General features: G+C 38.9%; 1 protein-coding gene across 9 annotated transcripts in view; it reads right to left on the reverse strand.

The window, feature by feature from the left end:
- The window catches only part of CRY1 (cryptochrome circadian regulator 1), a 91,850-nt gene extending 73,523 nt beyond the window's left edge, over positions 1 to 18,327 (reverse strand). For 7 of the 9 annotated variants that reach the window (XM_067010042.1, XM_067010041.1, XM_067010044.1 and 4 more), the window contains exon 1: positions 17,304 to 18,113. In XM_067010042.1, the coding sequence (XP_066866143.1) occupies positions 17,304 to 17,461 (158 nt within the window). In that variant the 5' untranslated portion in view covers positions 17,462 to 18,113. Of the gene's footprint in view, positions 1 to 17,303 lie in introns of all 9 variants that reach the window. The other 2 variants (XM_059082005.2, XM_067010046.1) reach the window with 2 other exon arrangements.
- Between the last annotated feature and the right edge of the window lie 1,181 nt (positions 18,328 to 19,508).

A 19,508-nucleotide genomic window follows, 5' to 3' on the forward strand; every position in this document is an offset into this window, starting at 1 on the left:
ATATAAATGTATTAGAAAAGCATATAGATAAATATATCATCTTTGGGTGGGAAACACCCTTTGAAGCTTATTATTACTGCTATAAACCGAAAATTTTGAGTACAAAGATTTTAACATGTATATTTTTTCAAAAATCATAAAGACTGTCATTCCTTTTTGTTTTCTCTTATGTCCCTCTTTTAGTATTTTCATAATTTTCTATTTTGAATTATCACCTCACAAAGGATTATTTCCAATTATATATATACATCTAGTCCCAACTTCCCTTCCCAGCTTCAGTCCCTGTTAACCAATTGTACCTATACCTGGATATCCTACTGTTTCCTTAACTACAGTACACCTTGGAACAAGCTTATCATCCTAACTCCTGAACTAGCTCCTTCTGACTTTATATCTCCCTTTCTGGGATCTCAAAACTTAGAATCATCATTGTTTCTTTTTCTAAAACCTCTCATATATGTTGCCAAATCATTTTTAGTATTTCCCTTTCATTCAATCTTTTCTTTCTATTCCCATCCACAATTTGACCCTCACTACAAAAAATAGTAACATTAAATCCTATAATAAAAAAGGTATTTTAACCCCAAAATTAGAATATGACCTCCCATCATATGTTAATAACAGTAAAAAGATTGGCCAGTACGTACATACTATAGCACAGTAGTTTAATATTAAGTCATTGTATTTATAGCCTTTTAATTCCTGCTGGCTTATATCACTTAAAACAGTAAAACTAGAAAAAACCCACAAATGTTAAGATATTAGTTTGTTGTTATTGTTGCTACTATGGGGAGAGAGCTGGGATAAGATAAAAATGGCAAAAATAACTAGTCAATAGAACCCCATTTTAAAACTGCATTTTTCCTTCTTTTATCTCTAGGAAACTCTAATGCCCAATTAAAACAAATATGCAATCCAAACCAAATAAAAATGTCAGAATTAATTTTAAAATATCAAGTTAAAAAGAAAAGTTACAGCTTTTATATTACTAATAACTATTTTTGCTATTTCCATACAGACATATAATCTCTCCATAACTTCTGTGAAACATACAAAGCCATACTGACTGACTAATGGCCATGGCTAAATTCAGCTTAAGAAAAGCAAGCTATTGTTCTGTGTTACATCCGATTATTGTTCTAATCAAACTTCTAGGCATGTCAGCAGTCAACTGTGTTATTTAAACCTGTTCATGCCAGCTGACTTTCTTATTGTAATCACATAATTACATTTTATATAAACTGATTGAATGAGTGTAAAAAGAAAACTAAATTGAATGCTTCAAAAAGGCTTGATAAACAGCAAATCACCAAAAAAAGTTTCTAATTATCTATGGATAAGATAGCTATAATAGATCAGAAGAAAAAAAATGTACTAGAGGAATTCTGTACTGCTTTGTTTCACAAGGGTCTTTAAGGTTTTAATCAACGTTAAAGAAAATGATAGGCAGTATCATACTATCAGTGTAATTCATGCATGAAAGCCAACATGAAACTCCATTAGCAAACTCAGCAGAACAATATTCATTTAGACACTCAATCCACAAGTGTACAATGATCACCTACCCTGTGCCAGGTGCTGTTCTAAGGCAGCAGTTCTCAAACTTTTTTGGCTTTAGGACCCTTTATACTCTTAAAAATTACTGAGTAACCCCAAAGAGCTTTGTCTTATAGGTAATATCAACCAACATTCATGTGAGAAATTAAAGCTGAAAAAATTTTAAAACACAAGAATACACCAGCACACATTCCATTAGTCATCATAGTCAATAGTGTCATCACTTACCGTGCAGCTTTTAGAAAACTCAACTGTACAGATATGAGAAAATGACAGTAAGAAAGTCATATAATGTCTTAGTATTATTACAAAAAATAGTTTGACTTCACAAATACCCTGAAAGAGTCTTGGGAACCCAAAACGTCCCTAGACTAACCAGTGAGAACTGTGTTACAGGACTGAGGAACCAATAATGAATCAACCCCTCTCTTGTGTAATTTGGTGAAGGAATAAAACAATCAATCAGTCATTCAATCAATCAATCAACGATTTCAGGTAGTAATAAATGCCATGAAAAATAAAACAGGGAAAGGAGAAAGAATGTGAAAAGTGGGAGATGTAGGGAAGGAGTAGGGGCAATGACATAGGATGGTCAGAAAAGGCCTCTCTAAGGAGAGATACTGAAGGAATGAGCCCTGTTAAGGTATAAGGGAATATAATGTTCAGGTAGAGAAGTAGAAATGCTAATACCCTGGAAGTCACTGGAGGATTCTGAGCGTAGGAATGACCTGATTTGATTAAGGTTTTTTGGTTGGTTTTTTTTTCCCTTTGTGACACGCGGGCCTCTCACTGCTGTGGCCTCTCCCGTTGCGGAGCACAGGCTCCCGACACACAGGCTCCGTGGCCATGGCTCACGTGCCCAGCCGCTCCGCGGCATGTGGGATCTTCCCGTACCGGGGCACGAACCCGTGTCCCCTGCATCGGCAGATGGATTCTCAACCACTGCGCCACCAGGGAAGCCCGGATTAAGGTTTTTTAAAATACTACTCTGGCTTCCACATGGAAGAGACTGGGAAGGAAGGTATAAAAATGGAAGTAGAGAAGTTAGGAGGCTACTGCAGTAGTCCTGCAAGAAATGTTGGTGACTTGGATAGTATGATAGCAGTGGAAATGTGAGATTTGAATGAATATGGGAATTATTTTGAAAGAAAAGCAACAGTAATTGCTGAAGGACTAGAGATGGGGTTGTGAGGGAAAAAAAGCAATGAAGGAAAGATGGTTCCTAGGTTTTTGCAGAGCAACGAGGTGAATGTTGTCATATGTGATATAGAGAAACAGTGGGAGGTAGAGGAGAGGGAGGCAAAATTAAGTTTAAGATGCTTATTTGGAATCTGAGTAAAAATACTGGATACCTAGGTCTGTAACTCAAGATAGAGGTCAGGGCAAGAAATGCATGAGGTATTCAAGTATGTGACTAGATTAAATCACCTACGGAGTAAACGTGGATAAAGAGGAGAGACAGAGAATCGAGACCTAGAATTCCACCTTACATCAAAAGCTGTCAAATTAATGTACATTTATATGTTATTTTTTATACTTGCCTTTTTCAAATAACTGCTAGTCCCAATGATATCAGATAAGAGGGCTTTTTTTTTTAGTATCTCCCTTTTCATATTAGGATAATCTTAGGAGCACAGAAGAGAGACAACCTTGGAGGAGGAGGAGGGATTAGGAGTAGAGGTGGTGTGTGTGTGTGTGTGTGTCTGTGTGTGAGAGAGAGAGAGAAAGAGAGAGAGAAAGAGAGAGAGAGAGAGAGAGAGAGAGAGAGAGAGAGAGAGAGAGAGAGAGAGAGAGAGGGAGGGAGGGAGGGAGGGAGGGAGATCGGAGGGAAAGTGTAGGAGGTAGGAGGGAGGAAGATACTGGTTTGAGAGAGGAGTTCCAGAATATTTCTACAGAAGTCCTATTTAACATCCTATATTCTAGTTATTTGTCCTTGAGTGGTGTGAAAGTTTCTTTATGGGCAGAAACTATGACCTTCATCTTTGTGCCTTGCAAAATGCCTGGCAGATAACAATCTCTTAATGCACATTTACTGAATGAATAAAATGAAGGAGTGACTTACCCAAAGTCAGCCCAATTGCTACTGAATAGGAAAGCAGGGATTAGTATCTAGGTTTTAGGACAGTCAGATGTTCTAAACTCACTTCAGGCTGTCATTAAAAGGACTGCACATTCAGGCCTCACCTTACTTATATATTTTTCTATTTGTCATCCTGTCTGGACTACAAGTCTGTTGATCTACCCAAAATTCACTTTTCCTCAGCCTGTCTAGAACCTGCGCATCCAGCTTATGTTTTACCTCTCCCATAATAATCACCCTCCTCCCCTACACCAGCCACACACACACACACACACACACATACACACACACACACACACACACACACACACACACACACTTTCTGTCCTTACAACTCCATTGAAGCTGCTTTCCCAAAGTTTACCAAAGGCCTTTGTAACAGTTAAAGTATAATTTTTAAAATGGTTAAATCACGACTCTCATAGAAATGTGAAATGAATATATGGCAAAGATTTTATTTAACTCATTAATGAATGAAGGAACCAGTAAGATGTTGAAACTGGTTCAAATGAGAATCTGACATTCAGAGATTTATACTGCCCAATATAAAAAATTCATGTGCATGGCATGAAGAGGAATAATTGCATTAGTATAGGCAGGAAACATTTGTTCTGTTACCAGTTTTCTAGAATGAAACTTTTGCCGCCTTTTTGCAGAGTTGTAAAACAGTCTAGTCAATCAAGGACAAAAATATATACCTCTAAATCAAAATAATATAATTCCTGGAGGGTCTCTAGGTTCTGGAGGGTCCAATGCTCAGCATTCAGATACACAGTAATTTCTTCTGCCCATTTATTTCTAAGTCTTTGACAAATTTTTCCTGCATAACTGTCAAAACTCATCCTAACCTGCCTTCTTTAGCACAATGAAGGAAAATTCTTGGCACCTTTGGTTTCCTGACTCCCTTTCTCTCTGACTGATTCTCTTCAGTCTCCTTCACCACTTCCTATTCATCTTAAATACAGTATTCTCCAAGGTATTGATGGGTCTTATTCTATCTAATATCATCAGTCATGCTTCACCTATTAATTATATAGGAATTACTCCCATATCCACAGCTCTAATGTCTATACTCCCCGAACTTGAACTTCTGTTTTCAACATTTCCCATGCTGATATCTTAGCAGCACCTCATATTCATCATGACCTAAACTAAACTCACTCTTGTCACCATCTAAATATGATCTATCCCTAACTTAGTTAATGTCTAATTGTCAAAGAGGCATAAAGCATGAGAATCTTACATTTTACTCTCTCCCTCACCCTCCTCTGCGTAACTGCCTTTTACAGTCACCTAAACTATCCATTGCACCTCTACAATTACTCTCTTGCATCCCTCCCCTTCCTCACAGCCATTTCCCTAATTCAAGTCTATATTATCTTTCAAGTGAACTGTTGATAAAGCTTCACACTGCTATATTGTCTCTTTTCTCTATCATTCACTCAGATGCCAAAGTTATAGTTCCCTAACAGGGGTCAAAGTTTTTCTGACTTGGTCCCACTTTCTGATCCGAGTTCTTATATAATTGGCATCTGTTGTTTTAGGACATCCACCTACTTCCTACTTATTCTACTTCAGTTACTTCAATCCAGTGAAGCTGATTCTACCCAGGAGGCAAACAACTCCAGCTCAGACAATCAGGTTCATAGTGACTGGTTCAGAATTGGCCCAAACAGAGCCACTGAAATGCCACAGACTTTTGCTGACACTTCTGGGGCAGAAGCAAATGCTTTTTACTATATACCTGCTATTGTTATTGCTATATTTTACCACCAGAGGACAGCCTGTCTGAAAACCCAGTGCAGAATAAATAAAGTTTGGAGATGCAAAAAGAATTTGGCCCTTCTGAGCCCTAGCATAAACCCATGTCTGAAGCCAATTTCCCTTGGATTGTTCAATTACACTTGCCAATAAACTTTCTGCTTAAGCTCATCTGAGTCAGGCAACCATCTAAAGCACTGAACCAAGAGTGCTAAACAACACCGTCTACCTTTTTATGCATGATATGATTCAGTTACATCAACCTCCTTGCCAGTATCAGAATACAGTGCCTTCCCTCACGTTATTTCCTCAGTCTGGAATTTTCTTCTCTCTGGCTGGAATTCCCTTCCCTCTTTTCTCTGTTTATTAAGATTCATCTCATACTTCAATGCTTAGTTCAAATGCCTCAGTGAGGCAATCCCTGGAGGCTGGGAAAAGCAGAAGACCAGATTACACAGAGATTTTAAACCATACTATGGCTTTTTGAACCTTTACTGTAAGCGTAAATAAATGTCACCGAAGGATTTTAAAATAGCAAAGGACATGATCAGATTAACAATTTCAAAAGATGACTCTGGTTGTTGTGTAAAGGATGAATTAGAGGAGGGCAAGGGGAACAATGATTTGTAAACTACGAAAAATCTACACAAAATGGATAGTGGTATGGGCTAAAGTAGCAATGGAGATAGAAGAATGTACTTCCATGATTACTTTATTTCTGAATAAATCTCTCTCTACATTGTAAACTCCCTGAGGACAGAGAATTTATCTGTTGACTACCATTTTATCCACAGAAATTAGCAAAGTGATTAGCACACAGTAGGGACACACATTTATTTGTAGAATAAATGAATACACAATTAACAATCTAATATGTAAACTCTGAGCAACTGGGCAAATGGCAGTATTATTTATGAAGATATGAAACACAAAAAAAGTCAGTTTGGAGTTTTTTGTTTGTTTTTGAGAAAGAGGTAAGAGAAAAGATGAACTCTGTTTTGAACAAATTGAGTTTAAGGTAATATAATACATTCAAATTTGGAGGGAATCTATATATAGTGGACACATATCTGGGGGTCAGGTGAGAGATCTGGGCTGCAAATACTAATTTGTGAATTCTGGGCATATAGATTGGTGCTGACTTTATGAAGAGAAGATTACCTAGGAATGAGGAAAAGAGGGTGGAGATTACAGACTTAAGGGGCATTTAAGGGTTGAACAGAAAAAGAGAAGTCAAGGAAGAACACTAATAGCTCTGGCAGAAAAACAAACATAGGAGAGTCCTCCAACCAAAGCAGAGGGAAGAAGAGGAAGGTGTAGTCAGATGTGTCAAACAGTAAAAAGTCCAGGACTGAAAAGTTTTAAAGTGTCCTTTGGATGAAAAGAGTTTTGGTGGAGAACGGGGGGGTGGTGAAACCAAGTTTGGAATGGGTTCAAGGGTGAGTAGAAGATAAAGAAATGAAGTCAGTCAGTATTTAGACATCTTGTTCAGGAAGTGTGGCTATAAAGGAACTGAGAAACATAGTTTCAGGAGAGGAATGTCAAGGTTAGGTTTTGTTCCTGTTTGGTTTTTGTTGCTGTTTGTTTGTTTATAGAATTTGGTTTTAAGCATGTTTAAATGTTGACTGGAAGCAACTTAAAAAGAGGACGGTGTTAAAGAAAAGGTGAAAGTGAATAATCAAAAAAAGGTGAAAGTGAATAATCAAAAATGAGCTTCAGGATGAATACATATATCAAAACATCTATTTTACAGCTTAAGTATATACAATTTCAATTTGTCAATTATACCTCAATAAAGCTAACAAAGTTTATAAAATAGAGTACAGATGAAGATATTGGGATTTTTAAAGGCATTTATTTTATTTTACTTTATACAATTTTTAAAGGTTACACTCCATTTACAATTATTACAAAATATTGGCTATATTCTTCATGTTGTACAATACATCCTTGCAGCATATCTTACACCCAACAGTTTTTACCACCCACCCCCCCACCACTCTATTATCCCTCTCCCCCTTCCCACTGGTAACCACTCGTTTGTTCTCTATATCTGTGAGTCTGTTTCTTTTTTGATATATTCACTAGTTTGTTGTATTTTTTAGATTCCAAATATAACTGATATCATACAGTATTTGTCTTTCTCTGTCTGACTTATTTCACTTAACATAATACCCTCCAAGTTTCTCCATGTTGCTGGAAATGGAAAAGTATCATTCTTTTTTATGGCTGTATAGTATTTCAGTGTGTGTGTGTGTGTGTGTGTGTGTGTGTGTGTGTGTGTATACATATACATACATATACATACATATACATACACCACACACCACATCTTCTTTATCCACTTTTATCCATTCAGCTGTTGATGAACACTTAGGTTGCTTCCATATTTTGGCAATTGTAAACAATGCTGCTATGAACATTGGGATGCATGTATCTTTTCAAATTAGAAAATCCTAAAGACACCACCAGAAAACTACTAGAGCTCATCAATGAATCTGGTAAAGTTGCAGGATACAAAATTAACAAACAGAAATCTGTTGCATTTCTATACACTAATACAGAAAGATCAGAAAGAGAAATTAAAGAAACAATGGAATTTACCATCACATCAAAAAGAATAAAATACCTAGGAATAAAACTACCTAAGGAGGCAAAAGGCCTGTACTCCAAAAACTATAAGATACTGATGGAAGAAATTCAAGATGATGCAAACAGATGGAAAGATATACTGTGTTCTTGGATTGGAAGAATCAATATTGTTAAAATGACCATATTACCCAAGGTACTCTACAGATTCAGTGCAACCTCTATCAAAATACCAATGGTATTTTTCACAGAACTAGAACAAATAATTTAAGAATTTGTGTGGAAACACAAATGACCCTGCAAAGCCAAACCTTGAGAAAGAACAGAGCTGGAGGAATCATGCTCCCTGACTTCAGATGATACTACAAAGCTATAGTAATCAACACAATGTGGTACTGGCACAAAACAGACACATAGATCAATGGAACAGAATAGAAAGCCCAGAAATAAACCCAGACACTTATGGTCAATTGATTTACAACAAAGGAAGCAAGAATATACAATGGAGAAAAGATACTGGTTTTGAATAGGGTAAGCAACATCTCTTTCACTGAAGTCATACAGTAGAAGAAAAGAATAAGTAAGGATGTGGATACATTTATAGATTTGGTTACTGAAAATTAAGAGACTCTCATGTGACAGAATCAACTGTGTAATAAACATGTTTAAGTTTAAATATCAAAAGTAATCTGTTCATTAAAAATTATTTTTCCAAATTATGAGTTTGTTACACGTTAGCATCTAAGTTAAGGGAAGTAACTGCCCCTCTCCCAAATCCTAGACTTAACAAAGAAAATTTAAAAGATAATTACCAAATGCCTACTTTGTACAAGACATGATGCTAGACACTGTGAAGAATACACAGGGCTCTTCCCCCAGATATTTCCATAACTTTTTTCTCCTTCATTTAGGTCTCTGTTCTCACATTCTGCTTTATTTCTCTCCATTACAATTACCACCACCTGATATGTTTGTTTTATTGTCTATTTTTCCTCCTATACTAGAAGCTTCTCAAGGCAGGGACTTTTTCTGTTTATTCATTGTTGTATCCCCAGTACCAAGAATAGTGCCTGCTATGAATGTGAACCCTAAATAAACACTGATTAAATGAATGGTATCTTCTCTGTAGGAAGAAGAGGTGCAATCTGTTAAACAGGGGAGAAATGAATATATGAGAACTATATCAATATTTACAAATGAAGAAGTAATTACTAAGGATGATATAAGCAGTATCAAAAAATGATATAAGAGCTCACAAGACTGTTCATCAACCAGACAAGATGATAAAGAAAGGTATATTGGAAACGGTGTCATTTGGACTGGGCCTTAAAGAGGTGAGTAGGGTTCTGGGGTTTTGTTTATTTTTCAACATGTATAATTCAATGGTTTTTAGTATATTCACAAAGTTGTGCAACCATCACCTTCTAGAACATCTTCATCACCTCAAAAAGAAACCCCATGCCCCTTAGCTCAACTCCCACAACCCCTCCCCCACCAGACTGAAGAAGCCACTAATCTACTTTCTATCGCTACATACTTACCCATTGCGGACATTTCATATAAACAGAATCAAATAGCATGTGGGATACTGTGACTGGCTTCTTCACTTAGCATAATGTTTTCATGTCCATCCATGTTGTAGCATGTATCAGTACCCCCTTTTTTTTTTTTTTTTTTTTTTTTTTTTTCGGTACGCGGGCCTCTCACTGTTGTGGCCTCTCCCGTTGCGGAGCACAGGCTCCAGACGCGCAGGTTCAATGACCATGGCTCACGGGCCCAGCCGCTCCGCGGCATGTGGGATCTTCCCGGACCGGGGCACGAACCCGCGTCCCCTGCATCGGCAGGCGGACTCTCAACCACTGCGCCACCAGGGGGAAGCCCAGTACCCCTTTTTATGACTGAATAATATTCTACTGTACAGATATATCATATTTTGTTTAGCCATTTATCAACAGATGGACATTTAGGTTGTTTCTACCTTTTGGTTATTATGAATAATAGTAACTCTATGGACATTCACATATAAGTTTTTGTGTCACATAACTTTAACACGAAATAAGTGAAGGAAGGAATTGAAATATTATAAATCACTCAAATCCAAAGATGACAAATTCATGATAAAGTTTTCACTAGTCTGAGATCAAACAGGGCAAAGTGAATTTTCATAAAGCTTAATTTATTCAAATCAAAGAACTGTCTTTTATTTTGTAACAATGTCCTTCAAACTTTTTTTTAATGTTAAAGCACCCCTTTTTAAAAAACTGAAGTATATTCGATTCACAATGTTGTGTTAGTTTCAGGTAGACAGCAAAGTGATTTGGTTACATATATATTATTTTTCATATTTTTTTCATTATGATTTATTACAGGATATTGAATATTGTTCCCTGTGCTATACAGTAGGACCTTCTTCTTTATTTTATATGTAGTAGTTGGTATTTGCTAGTCCCAAACTCCCAATCCAAACCTCTCCTGCACCCCCCTCCACCTTGGCAACCACAAGTCTGTTCTCTATGTCTGTGAATCTGTTTCTCTTTTGTAAATAAGTTCATTTGTGTCATATTTTACCTTCCACATACAAATGATATCATATGTTATTTGTCTTTCTCTTTCTGACTTACTTTGCTTTGTAGGATAAACTCTAGGTCCATCCATGTAGCTGCAAGTGGCATTATTTCATTCTTTTTTATGGCTGAGTAATATTCCAGTGTATGAGTGTGTGTGTGTACCACATCTTCTTTATCCATTCATCTGTTGATGGAAATTTACATTGTTTCCATGTCTTGGCTATTGTACATAGTAGAGCACCCTTTTTTAAAAATTTAAGTATAGTTGATTTACAATGTTGTGTTAGTTTCAGGTATATAGCAAAGTGATTCAGTTATAGCTATATATATGTGTGTTTGTGTGTGTGTGTGTGTATATATATACACATACGTATATATGTTCTTTTTCAGATTCTTTTCCCTTATAGGTTATTACAAAATATTGAGTATAGTTCTCTGTGCCATATAGTAGGTCCTTGTTGGTTATCTATTTTATATATAGTAGTGTATATATGTTAATCCTAAACTCCTAATTTATCTTCCCCCCTTCCCCTTTGGTAACCATAAGTTTGTTTTCTATGTGTGTGGGTCTATTTCTGTTTTGTATATAAGCTCATTCGTATAATTTTTTTTTAGATTCCACATATAAGTGATATCATATAATATTTGTCTTTGCCTGGCTCACTTCACTTAGCATGATAATCTCTAGGTCCACTCATGTTGCTGCAAATGTCATTATTTAATTCTTTTTATGGCTGAGTAATATTCCAGTGTGTGTGTGTGTGTGTGTGTGTATGTCACACCTTCTTTATCCATTCATCTGTCAATGGACATATAGGTTGTTTCCAGATCTTGGCTATTGTAAATAGTGCTGCTACGGACATTGGGATGCATGTATCTTTTCGAATTATGGTTTTCTCCAGATATATGTCCAGGAGTGGGATTGCAGGATCATATGGCAGCTCTATTTTTAGTTTTTTAAGGAAACTCCATATGTTCTCCATAGTGGCTGTACCAATTAACATTCCCACCAATAGTGTAGGAGGGTTCCCTTTTCTCCACACTCTCTCCAGCATTTATTGTTTGTAGAATTTTTGATGATGGCCATTATGACTGGTGTGAGGTGATACCTCATTGTAGTTTTGATTTGCATGTATCTAATAACTAGCAATGATGAGCATCTTTTCATGTGCCTTTTGGCCATCTGTATACCTTCTTTCGAGAAATGTCCATTTAGATCTGCCCATTTTTTGATTGGGTTGTTTGTTGTTTTTGATATTGAGCTGTATGAGCTGTTTGTATATTTTAGGGATAAATTCCCTGTCGGCCACATCATTTGCAAATATTTTCTCCCATTCTGTAGGTTGTCTTTTTGTTTTGTTTATGGTTTCCTTTGCTGTGCAAAAGTTTTTAAGTTTAATTAGGTCCCATTTATTTTTGTTTTTATTTCCATTACCTAGGAGTCACATCCAAAAAGATATTCTGCAATTTATGTCAAAGAGTGTCCTGCCTACGTTTTCCTCTCAGAGTTTTATAATATCCAATTTTACATTTAGTTCTTTAATGCATTTTGAGTTTATTTTTGTGTATGGTGTTAAAGAATGTTCTAATTTCGTTCTTTTACATGTAGCTGTCCTGTCTTCTCAGCACCAGTTACTGAAGAGACTGTCTTTTCTCCATTGCACGTTACTGCCTCCTTTATTGTAGAGTAATTGACCATAGTTGTGTGGGTTTATTTCTGGGCTTTCTATCCTGTTCCATTGATCTATACTTCTGTTTTTGTGCCAGTACCATACTGTTTTGATTACTGTCACTTTGTAGTATAGTCTGAAGGCAGGGAGCATGATTCCTCCAGCTCCATTTTTCTTTCTCAAGATTGCTTTGGCTATTTGCAATCTTTTATGTTTCCATACGAATTAAAAAAATTTTTGTTCTAGTTTTGTGAAAAGTGCCATTGGTAATTTGATCTGTAGAGTGACTTGGGTAGTATAGTCATTTTGACAATATTGATTCTTCCAATCCAAGAACACAGTACATCTTTCCATCTGTTTGTGTCATCTTCAATTTCTTTCATCAGGGTCTTACAGTTTTTGGAGTACAGATATTTTGCCTCCTTAGGTCAGTTTATTCCTAGGTATTTTATTCTTTTTGATGTGATGGTGAATTCAATTGTTTCCTTAATTTCTCTTTCTGATCTTTCATTGTTACTGTATAGAAATGCAACAGCTTTCTGCGTATTAATTTTGTATCCTGCAACTTTACCAAATTCATTGATAAGCTCTAGTATTTTTCTGGTGGCATCTTCAGGATTTTCTATGTATAGTATCATGTCATCCACAAACAGTGACAGTTTTACTTATTCTGTTCCAATTTGGCTTCCTTTTATTTCTTTTTTCTCCTCTGATCACTGTGGCTAGGACTTGTAAAACCACATTGAATAAAAGTGGCAAGAGTGGACATCCTTGTCTTTTCCTAATCTAAGAGGAAATGTTTTCAGCTTTTCACCATTGATTATGTTAGCTGTGAGTTTGTCATATACGGCCTTTAGTATGTTGAGGTATGTTGCCTCTATGCCTACTTTCTGGAGAGTTTTTTTTTTAATCATAAATGGACGTTGAATTTTATCAAAAGCTTTTTCTGTATCCACAGAGATGATCATATGGCTTTTACTCTTCAATTTGTTGATGTGGTGTATCATACTGATTGAATTGTGGATACTGAAAAATCTGTGCATCCCTGGGATAAATCCCACTTGATCATGGTGTATGATCCTTTTAATGTACGACTGGATTCAGTTTGCTAGTATTTTGTTGAGGACTTTTGCATCTAGTTCATCAGTGATATTGGCCTGTAATTTTCTTTTTTTGTGGTATCTTTTTCTGATTTTGGTACTAGGGTGATGGTGGCCTCACAGAATGAGTTTGGAAGTGTTCCTTCCTCTGCAGTTTTTTGGAATAGTTTCAGAAAGACAGGTGTTAACTCTTCTCTAAATGTTTGGTAGAATTCACCTGTGAAGCCATCTGGTCCTGGACTTTTGTTTGTTGGGAGTTATTTATTCACCAATTGAATTTCAGTACTTGTAATTGGTCTGTTCATATTTTCTATTTCTTCCTGGGTCAGTCTTAGGAGATTGCACCTTACTAAGAATCTGTTCATTTCTTCTAGGTTGTCCATTTTATTGGCATACAGTTGCTTGTAGTAGTCTCTTATGGTCCTCTATTTCTGTGGTGTCCACTGTAACTTCTCCTTTTTCATTTCTAATTTTATTGATTTAGGCCCTCTCCCTTTTTTTCTTGATGAGTCTCGCTAAAAGTTCATTAATTTTGTTTATCTTGTCAAAGAACCAGCATTTAGTTTCATTGATCTTTTCTACTGTTTTCTTAGTCTCTATTTCATTTATTACTGCTCTGATCTTTATTTCATCCCTTCTGCTAACTTTGGGTTTTGTTTGTTCTTCTTTCTCTAGTTGCTTTGAATGAAATGATGGCAACATCAAAAGGTAGTTCTGTTAATTTACTTAGGCAAAATAAATTTTTAAAAATTTGTTTTTCTGTTAAATCCAAAAATCTAGGAAACACTGTTGATTAAAGGAAATGGCACAAAGGAAAGAAGACAGAAACCCACAAGACAGCCTGAATGCCAAGCTAAGGAATTTGAACCTTATTCTATGGTCAATGAGTAAATTAATAAAGTCGTTTAAACATAAAATTATTGACTCCTGGAAGTCATTTCATTAACAAACAGTAACTGAGTTACTACTATATGAAAAGCACTGAATTTGGTGCTATGAGAACAAATTAAATAAAATCTGTCCCTCCTTTTTATAACAGACTTTAGTGGAAGAAAACAGTTTGTCTCTCTTCATTATTTACATCTTTATCTGTTACTCATCAAGGGCAATATTTAGTAGTTAAAAAAAATCCTTTTTAAAAAGGAAAATATGGGACTATTCCTATTATGCTTACAAGTTTTATTTCACTCATTATTTAACAATGTGAGTTGTTGGATGCACAAAGTAAAGCAATATATAACCCCTAATCTATAGAATTTTATAGTCTAGATTTTATAAACTTATAAAGTACTCTAGAAGAAACTGACTGTAGGCATTTAGCTAGATATTATTTACCTAGGACTTCCAATTTAAGAGCAAATAGCAAATAAGCACTTCCTACTACCACTCAGATTTTAAGCATTTAACATTTTTAAACTAATTTAATCCTCCTAACAATCTTATGAAGAGGGAATCATTACTATATTGTTAAGATATTAATAGATTAAAATATATAACATTTATTATCTTTTTTCCAGAATCAACTTTGACACCAATTCTGCTAAGGAAATTGTTTTATATAGAGTTGCTATATCATTCCCATCAGTACACAAACATGCTGTAATTTCTCCCATCTTAAAAAAAAAAAAAAATCCTCTCTTGACTTCATGTTCTCCTCCAGGAACTACACCATTTCTCTGATCCCCCTAGAGGAAATCTTCTTAAAAGAGCTATCTATATGAGTTGTCTCCCATGTTCTCTCAGCCTCTCTCAAGCCATTCCCAAAAGGCTTCGGTCTCTGACACTACTGAAACCACTTTAGTCATGATTATGAATGATCTCAAAATGCTAAATATGATTTTTATATTCAGTCCTCATCTCACTTGACCAGCAACTTGACAAAGGTAAAACACTTTCTTTGAAACACTCTCTCTCCTTCTTTACTTGGCTTCCAAGACACCATACTCTTCTGGGTTTTCTTATCTTCCTAGATGTTCCTTCTCAAACTCCTATGCTGGTTCTTCCACAGGTCCACAATTTCAACACATTTGAGTACCCAAGGCTCAGTTCTTGGACTGCCTCTCTTTTCTATCTACACTCATTTTCTTAATGTTCTCATATAGTCTCATGGCTCTACCAGAATGTGCTTCAACAAGATAGGGACTTTTTAGCTATTTTGTTTATACTGAATGCCCTGCACCCAAAAGTGTCTGACATGTAGTAGATGCATGCCATATATCTGTTCAATGACTGAATGGATTAATAAATGGCTTTATAAGTTACCCATAAAGTGATGACTCTCTAACTTATACCTCCTGCCTGGATCTCTGTCCTTAATTCCAGATATATCCAACTACCTATCTGCTATCTCTACCTGGATGTGTAATAAACATTTCAAACTTAACCAAGTTCAAAAGAGAACTCAAATCACCCTCTCAATGGCTTCTTCAACTGACCACTTAGCAAAGAGCAGTTCCATCCTTCTAGTTTCTCAAGTTAAATTTTGAAATCATTTCTAATTCCTTCTCTTTCTCTCACACCATATATCCGATCTGTCAATAAATTCTGTGAATCCTGCCTTTAAAATATACTCACCACTTGACTACTTGTCACCACGTCCACCACAATCACTATGGTCCAAGTCATTATCATTTCTCACCTGGATGAATGCAATGGACTCCTAACTGGTCTTACTGCTTTTTGTCCACCTCCATCCCACAGTTTGAGTCTGTTCTCAGAACCGCAGCCAGAGAAGTTTTTTTGAAAACTTACGTCAAATCACATCACTTCTCTGCTCATAATCCTACAATTATTCCCACTTTGCTGTAAGTAACAGCCCAAATCGTGACAACTGCCTATAAAGCTCTACTCAATCTGGCCCTATTACATCTGTGACCTCATCTACTACTTTTCTTCTCACTTATTCTGCTCCAGCCATATTGGTTTCTTCTGCTGTTCCTTCCAAAGGTTAAGCATATTTCCACCTCAGGTCCTTTTCTCTTACTGTTCCTTCTACCTGGAATGCTTTTCCCTAGATATCTGTAATCCATTACTTGCTTCATCATCTTGCTCAACTGTCACTTTCTCTGAGTTCTTCCCTATCACCATATTTTAAACGGCTACTCCAACCCCAACCCCTTGTATTTTTCACCCCTTTTATCTCTATTTCTGCAAATCCTTTACCACCACTAAATACTATATGCTTTCTGGGACATGTGCTTGAAAAGGACAAGAAGTTCTATCTGTTTCATTCACTACCGTATCCCTAGTGTTTAAAGCAGTGCCTGGTATACAGTAGGTGATCAATAATCTGTTGAAAGAACGGTTTCATTTCCACCAGGGGGCCTAACAATCCTCTAGCCTGGCGTTTCAGGAAAAGATCATAAAGCTTCTCTAAGATTTCTTCCAGTGCTCTGAATCCTAGAAGGATTATACATTGCCTAGAAAGAAAAACTGTGCTTGTCTAGTCAACCACAAGGAGGAGTGGAGAGGGAGAGCCGAGCAAAGAGAAATGTTTCCCTTGCTTTGCCTGTGGCAACCTCATGGTGGAAGAAAACCGGATTTGGAGGCGACTCTACTGAATGAATGATTTTCTCCATACTATGAGTTAACTAGACACACACAAACGTAAACATTAAAAACCGCAATCCCTTCAAACGCCATAAAGAGGCCAAGGAAGTCAACCCACGGGCCACTGATAACTGGAAGGGTGTTTCTTTAACTCCAGCACTAAGCATTCCATAAATCCAGGGGAAGAGTTTCCATTAGCGCAGAGACACGCAACTCACACCTTAAGGCCAAGGTGTTCCAGGCTACCAGCACAGCACTCTCTGGCCAGAGGACTATTAAATCCGTTCTATTTAACACTTAAAGCACCTGCAGTAATTAAAACGGCATAGGCAAACCGGTGCCAGGTCTAAATTCTCATGTCTGGCCGATCGCATGTGAAGTCTTGATTCATCAAACAGCGAAACCAATTTCCCACGGGATTTTGACTCACCGCCACCTGTTGATGCCAACATTGGAGGAGCCGGCGAACCAGGGGTCGAGGATGTAGACGCAGCGGATGGTGTCGGCGCCCTGAATACACTCTTTCAGGGCGGGATTGTCGTGAAGCCGAAGCCCCTTTCGGAACCAGTGCACAGCATTCACCCCCATCCCGGGGACGCGGCGGGTGGCAGGGCGCCGCCGAGCTCCTCCGCGGAGAAATTCAGGGCAGGGGGGTCCGGCTCATAACCAACACCTCCGGTCGCAGGAGAATCGCCGAACCCAATGAGTGAGGGAAAGGGCGGCAGAGGGGAGGGAAGGAAAAAATGAGTCCGAGGAGGGGACGGGAGAGGGAGAGGGCGCTGGCGGCGCAGCTGGAAGATGAATGGAGGTTGCCCAGTCAGCGGAGTCCGGGTGTGACGCCTTTAGGAGCCGGCACCCGCCGCCACCTCCTGGACGAGACGCATAACTTCGAGGGCCCCGGACCGCCGGAGGGTGAGCAAGTTCCACAAAACCGAGCCAACACGACGGCCCGAGCGGGCGCGGGCAGCCCCAGGAGGTTCGTCACAGAAACCTAGCCCCACCGAGGCGGCCCCCGAGGAGCAGACGGCCCGCCTAAGGCGAGCCGCCGACAGGAATGAGAGAGAATTCAGCCACTGTCGGCCACGCTGGCTCTCGGCCCGGGAAAGAGGAGTGAGGACGGAGCACAGAGGTGGTCGAGGCCGCTGGACGGTTGCCGGCCAGTGACCAGTCCCGAGGCTCTCCGGGTGACTCCGCCGCCACCGCCGCGTCAGCGGCCTCGGCCCCGCCCTCGGCTCCTCATTGGAGGGAGCACTCCCCACGTGACCACCGGCACCTCACGTTTCTGAAGTGTGTTTACTACAGTGTCTCTGGGGAATCTGCTTGCACTTCAGTCGCTTATACGGGGTGACAGCTGCTCCATCTCAAAACCGTCGATCCTCGCCCAGACGCTAGGCATTCTGCCTCTCCCCCTTTTCTCGGCTGACTGGTTGGTGTTGCCTGGAAGCGCCCACTGTGAGGAGAGGCCCCATGTGAGGGAAGGCTTAGCGCCGCCCTCGGGGGCCGTGAACGTCCACCATTGGCTGAGGTTCGCCGAGACCCGGATGAGCACGGGTATGCGGGGAGCTCGCGAGCGCGCGCTCTGCTCTGGAAGGCGCGCTTGCGCTCTCGCTGCGTTCCAGTGGGAAGGAGGGCGGGGCCGGGGGGCTGTAGCGCGCTCCGGGATTCCTCCCGTGGGGTTCACGGAGCCCTGGAGACATCCTGGTGACTTCCAGGATTCGGCGGGACAGCCGGGCAGGGAGTGAGGGCAGGATGGGTTGGAAAGAGCAGAGTAGGAGGCTCCACGTAGAGTTGGAGCCCAAACCATGTGCTTCCATCCAGCTTTAGCTGGAGAACCCAACTCTACTTTGGAGTGTGTAGAGCTGGCGCCCTTCTTCTTGCGGCCCTCACGGCATGGCACCCCTTGCGCGTGCTCTGGGGAAGAGGAATAATTGGCGGGGCGGGTGCCAGGCATCCGTGGAATTCCTTAATATCGTCAACATGTCAGCCCTAGTTTCTTACACTTAGTGTGGTTTGCAGGACTCTTCGTAATAGGGCCTTTTCCTACCTTTCTGGGGACAATGAACTTAAGGCCATGCCATTCCTTAGACATGCAATGACCTTATATTCATTCAACAGTCACTTACTGAATGCAACTGGCACTGTTCGAAGTGCTGCAGATACAAGGGAGAAAGAGACAAATATCTCAGCCCTCACAGAGTTAACAATCTGTCTCAACCTTTATATGTACTATTTTTCCCCTCTATAAAATGCTCTTCTTTAGAATCTGCTGCTCACTACAACCACCTTTGAGGTGGTTGTTATAGATTGAGTTGTGTACCTCTAAAATTCATATAAGCCCTAGTACCTGTGAATGTGACCTTATTTGGAAATAAGGTCTTTGCAGATCATCAAATTAAGATGAGGTCATTAGGGGACCAAATCCAATGACTGGTATCTTAAAAAGGGGGAAATTTGGATGCAACACAGACCCACACACAGAGAGAAGGCCATGTGAAGATTAGAGTTATGCTGCCACAAACCAAGGACCTACTCGAAGCTAGGAGAGTGGCCTGGAACAGATCCTTCCCTAGTGCCTTCAGAGGGAGAATGGCCCTGCCAACACTTTGATTTCAGACTTCCGGCCTCCAGAACTGTG

Source organism: Kogia breviceps, chromosome 12 (assembly GCF_026419965.1).
Source record: "Kogia breviceps isolate mKogBre1 chromosome 12, mKogBre1 haplotype 1, whole genome shotgun sequence".
Taxonomy (NCBI): Eukaryota; Metazoa; Chordata; class Mammalia; order Artiodactyla; family Physeteridae; genus Kogia; species Kogia breviceps.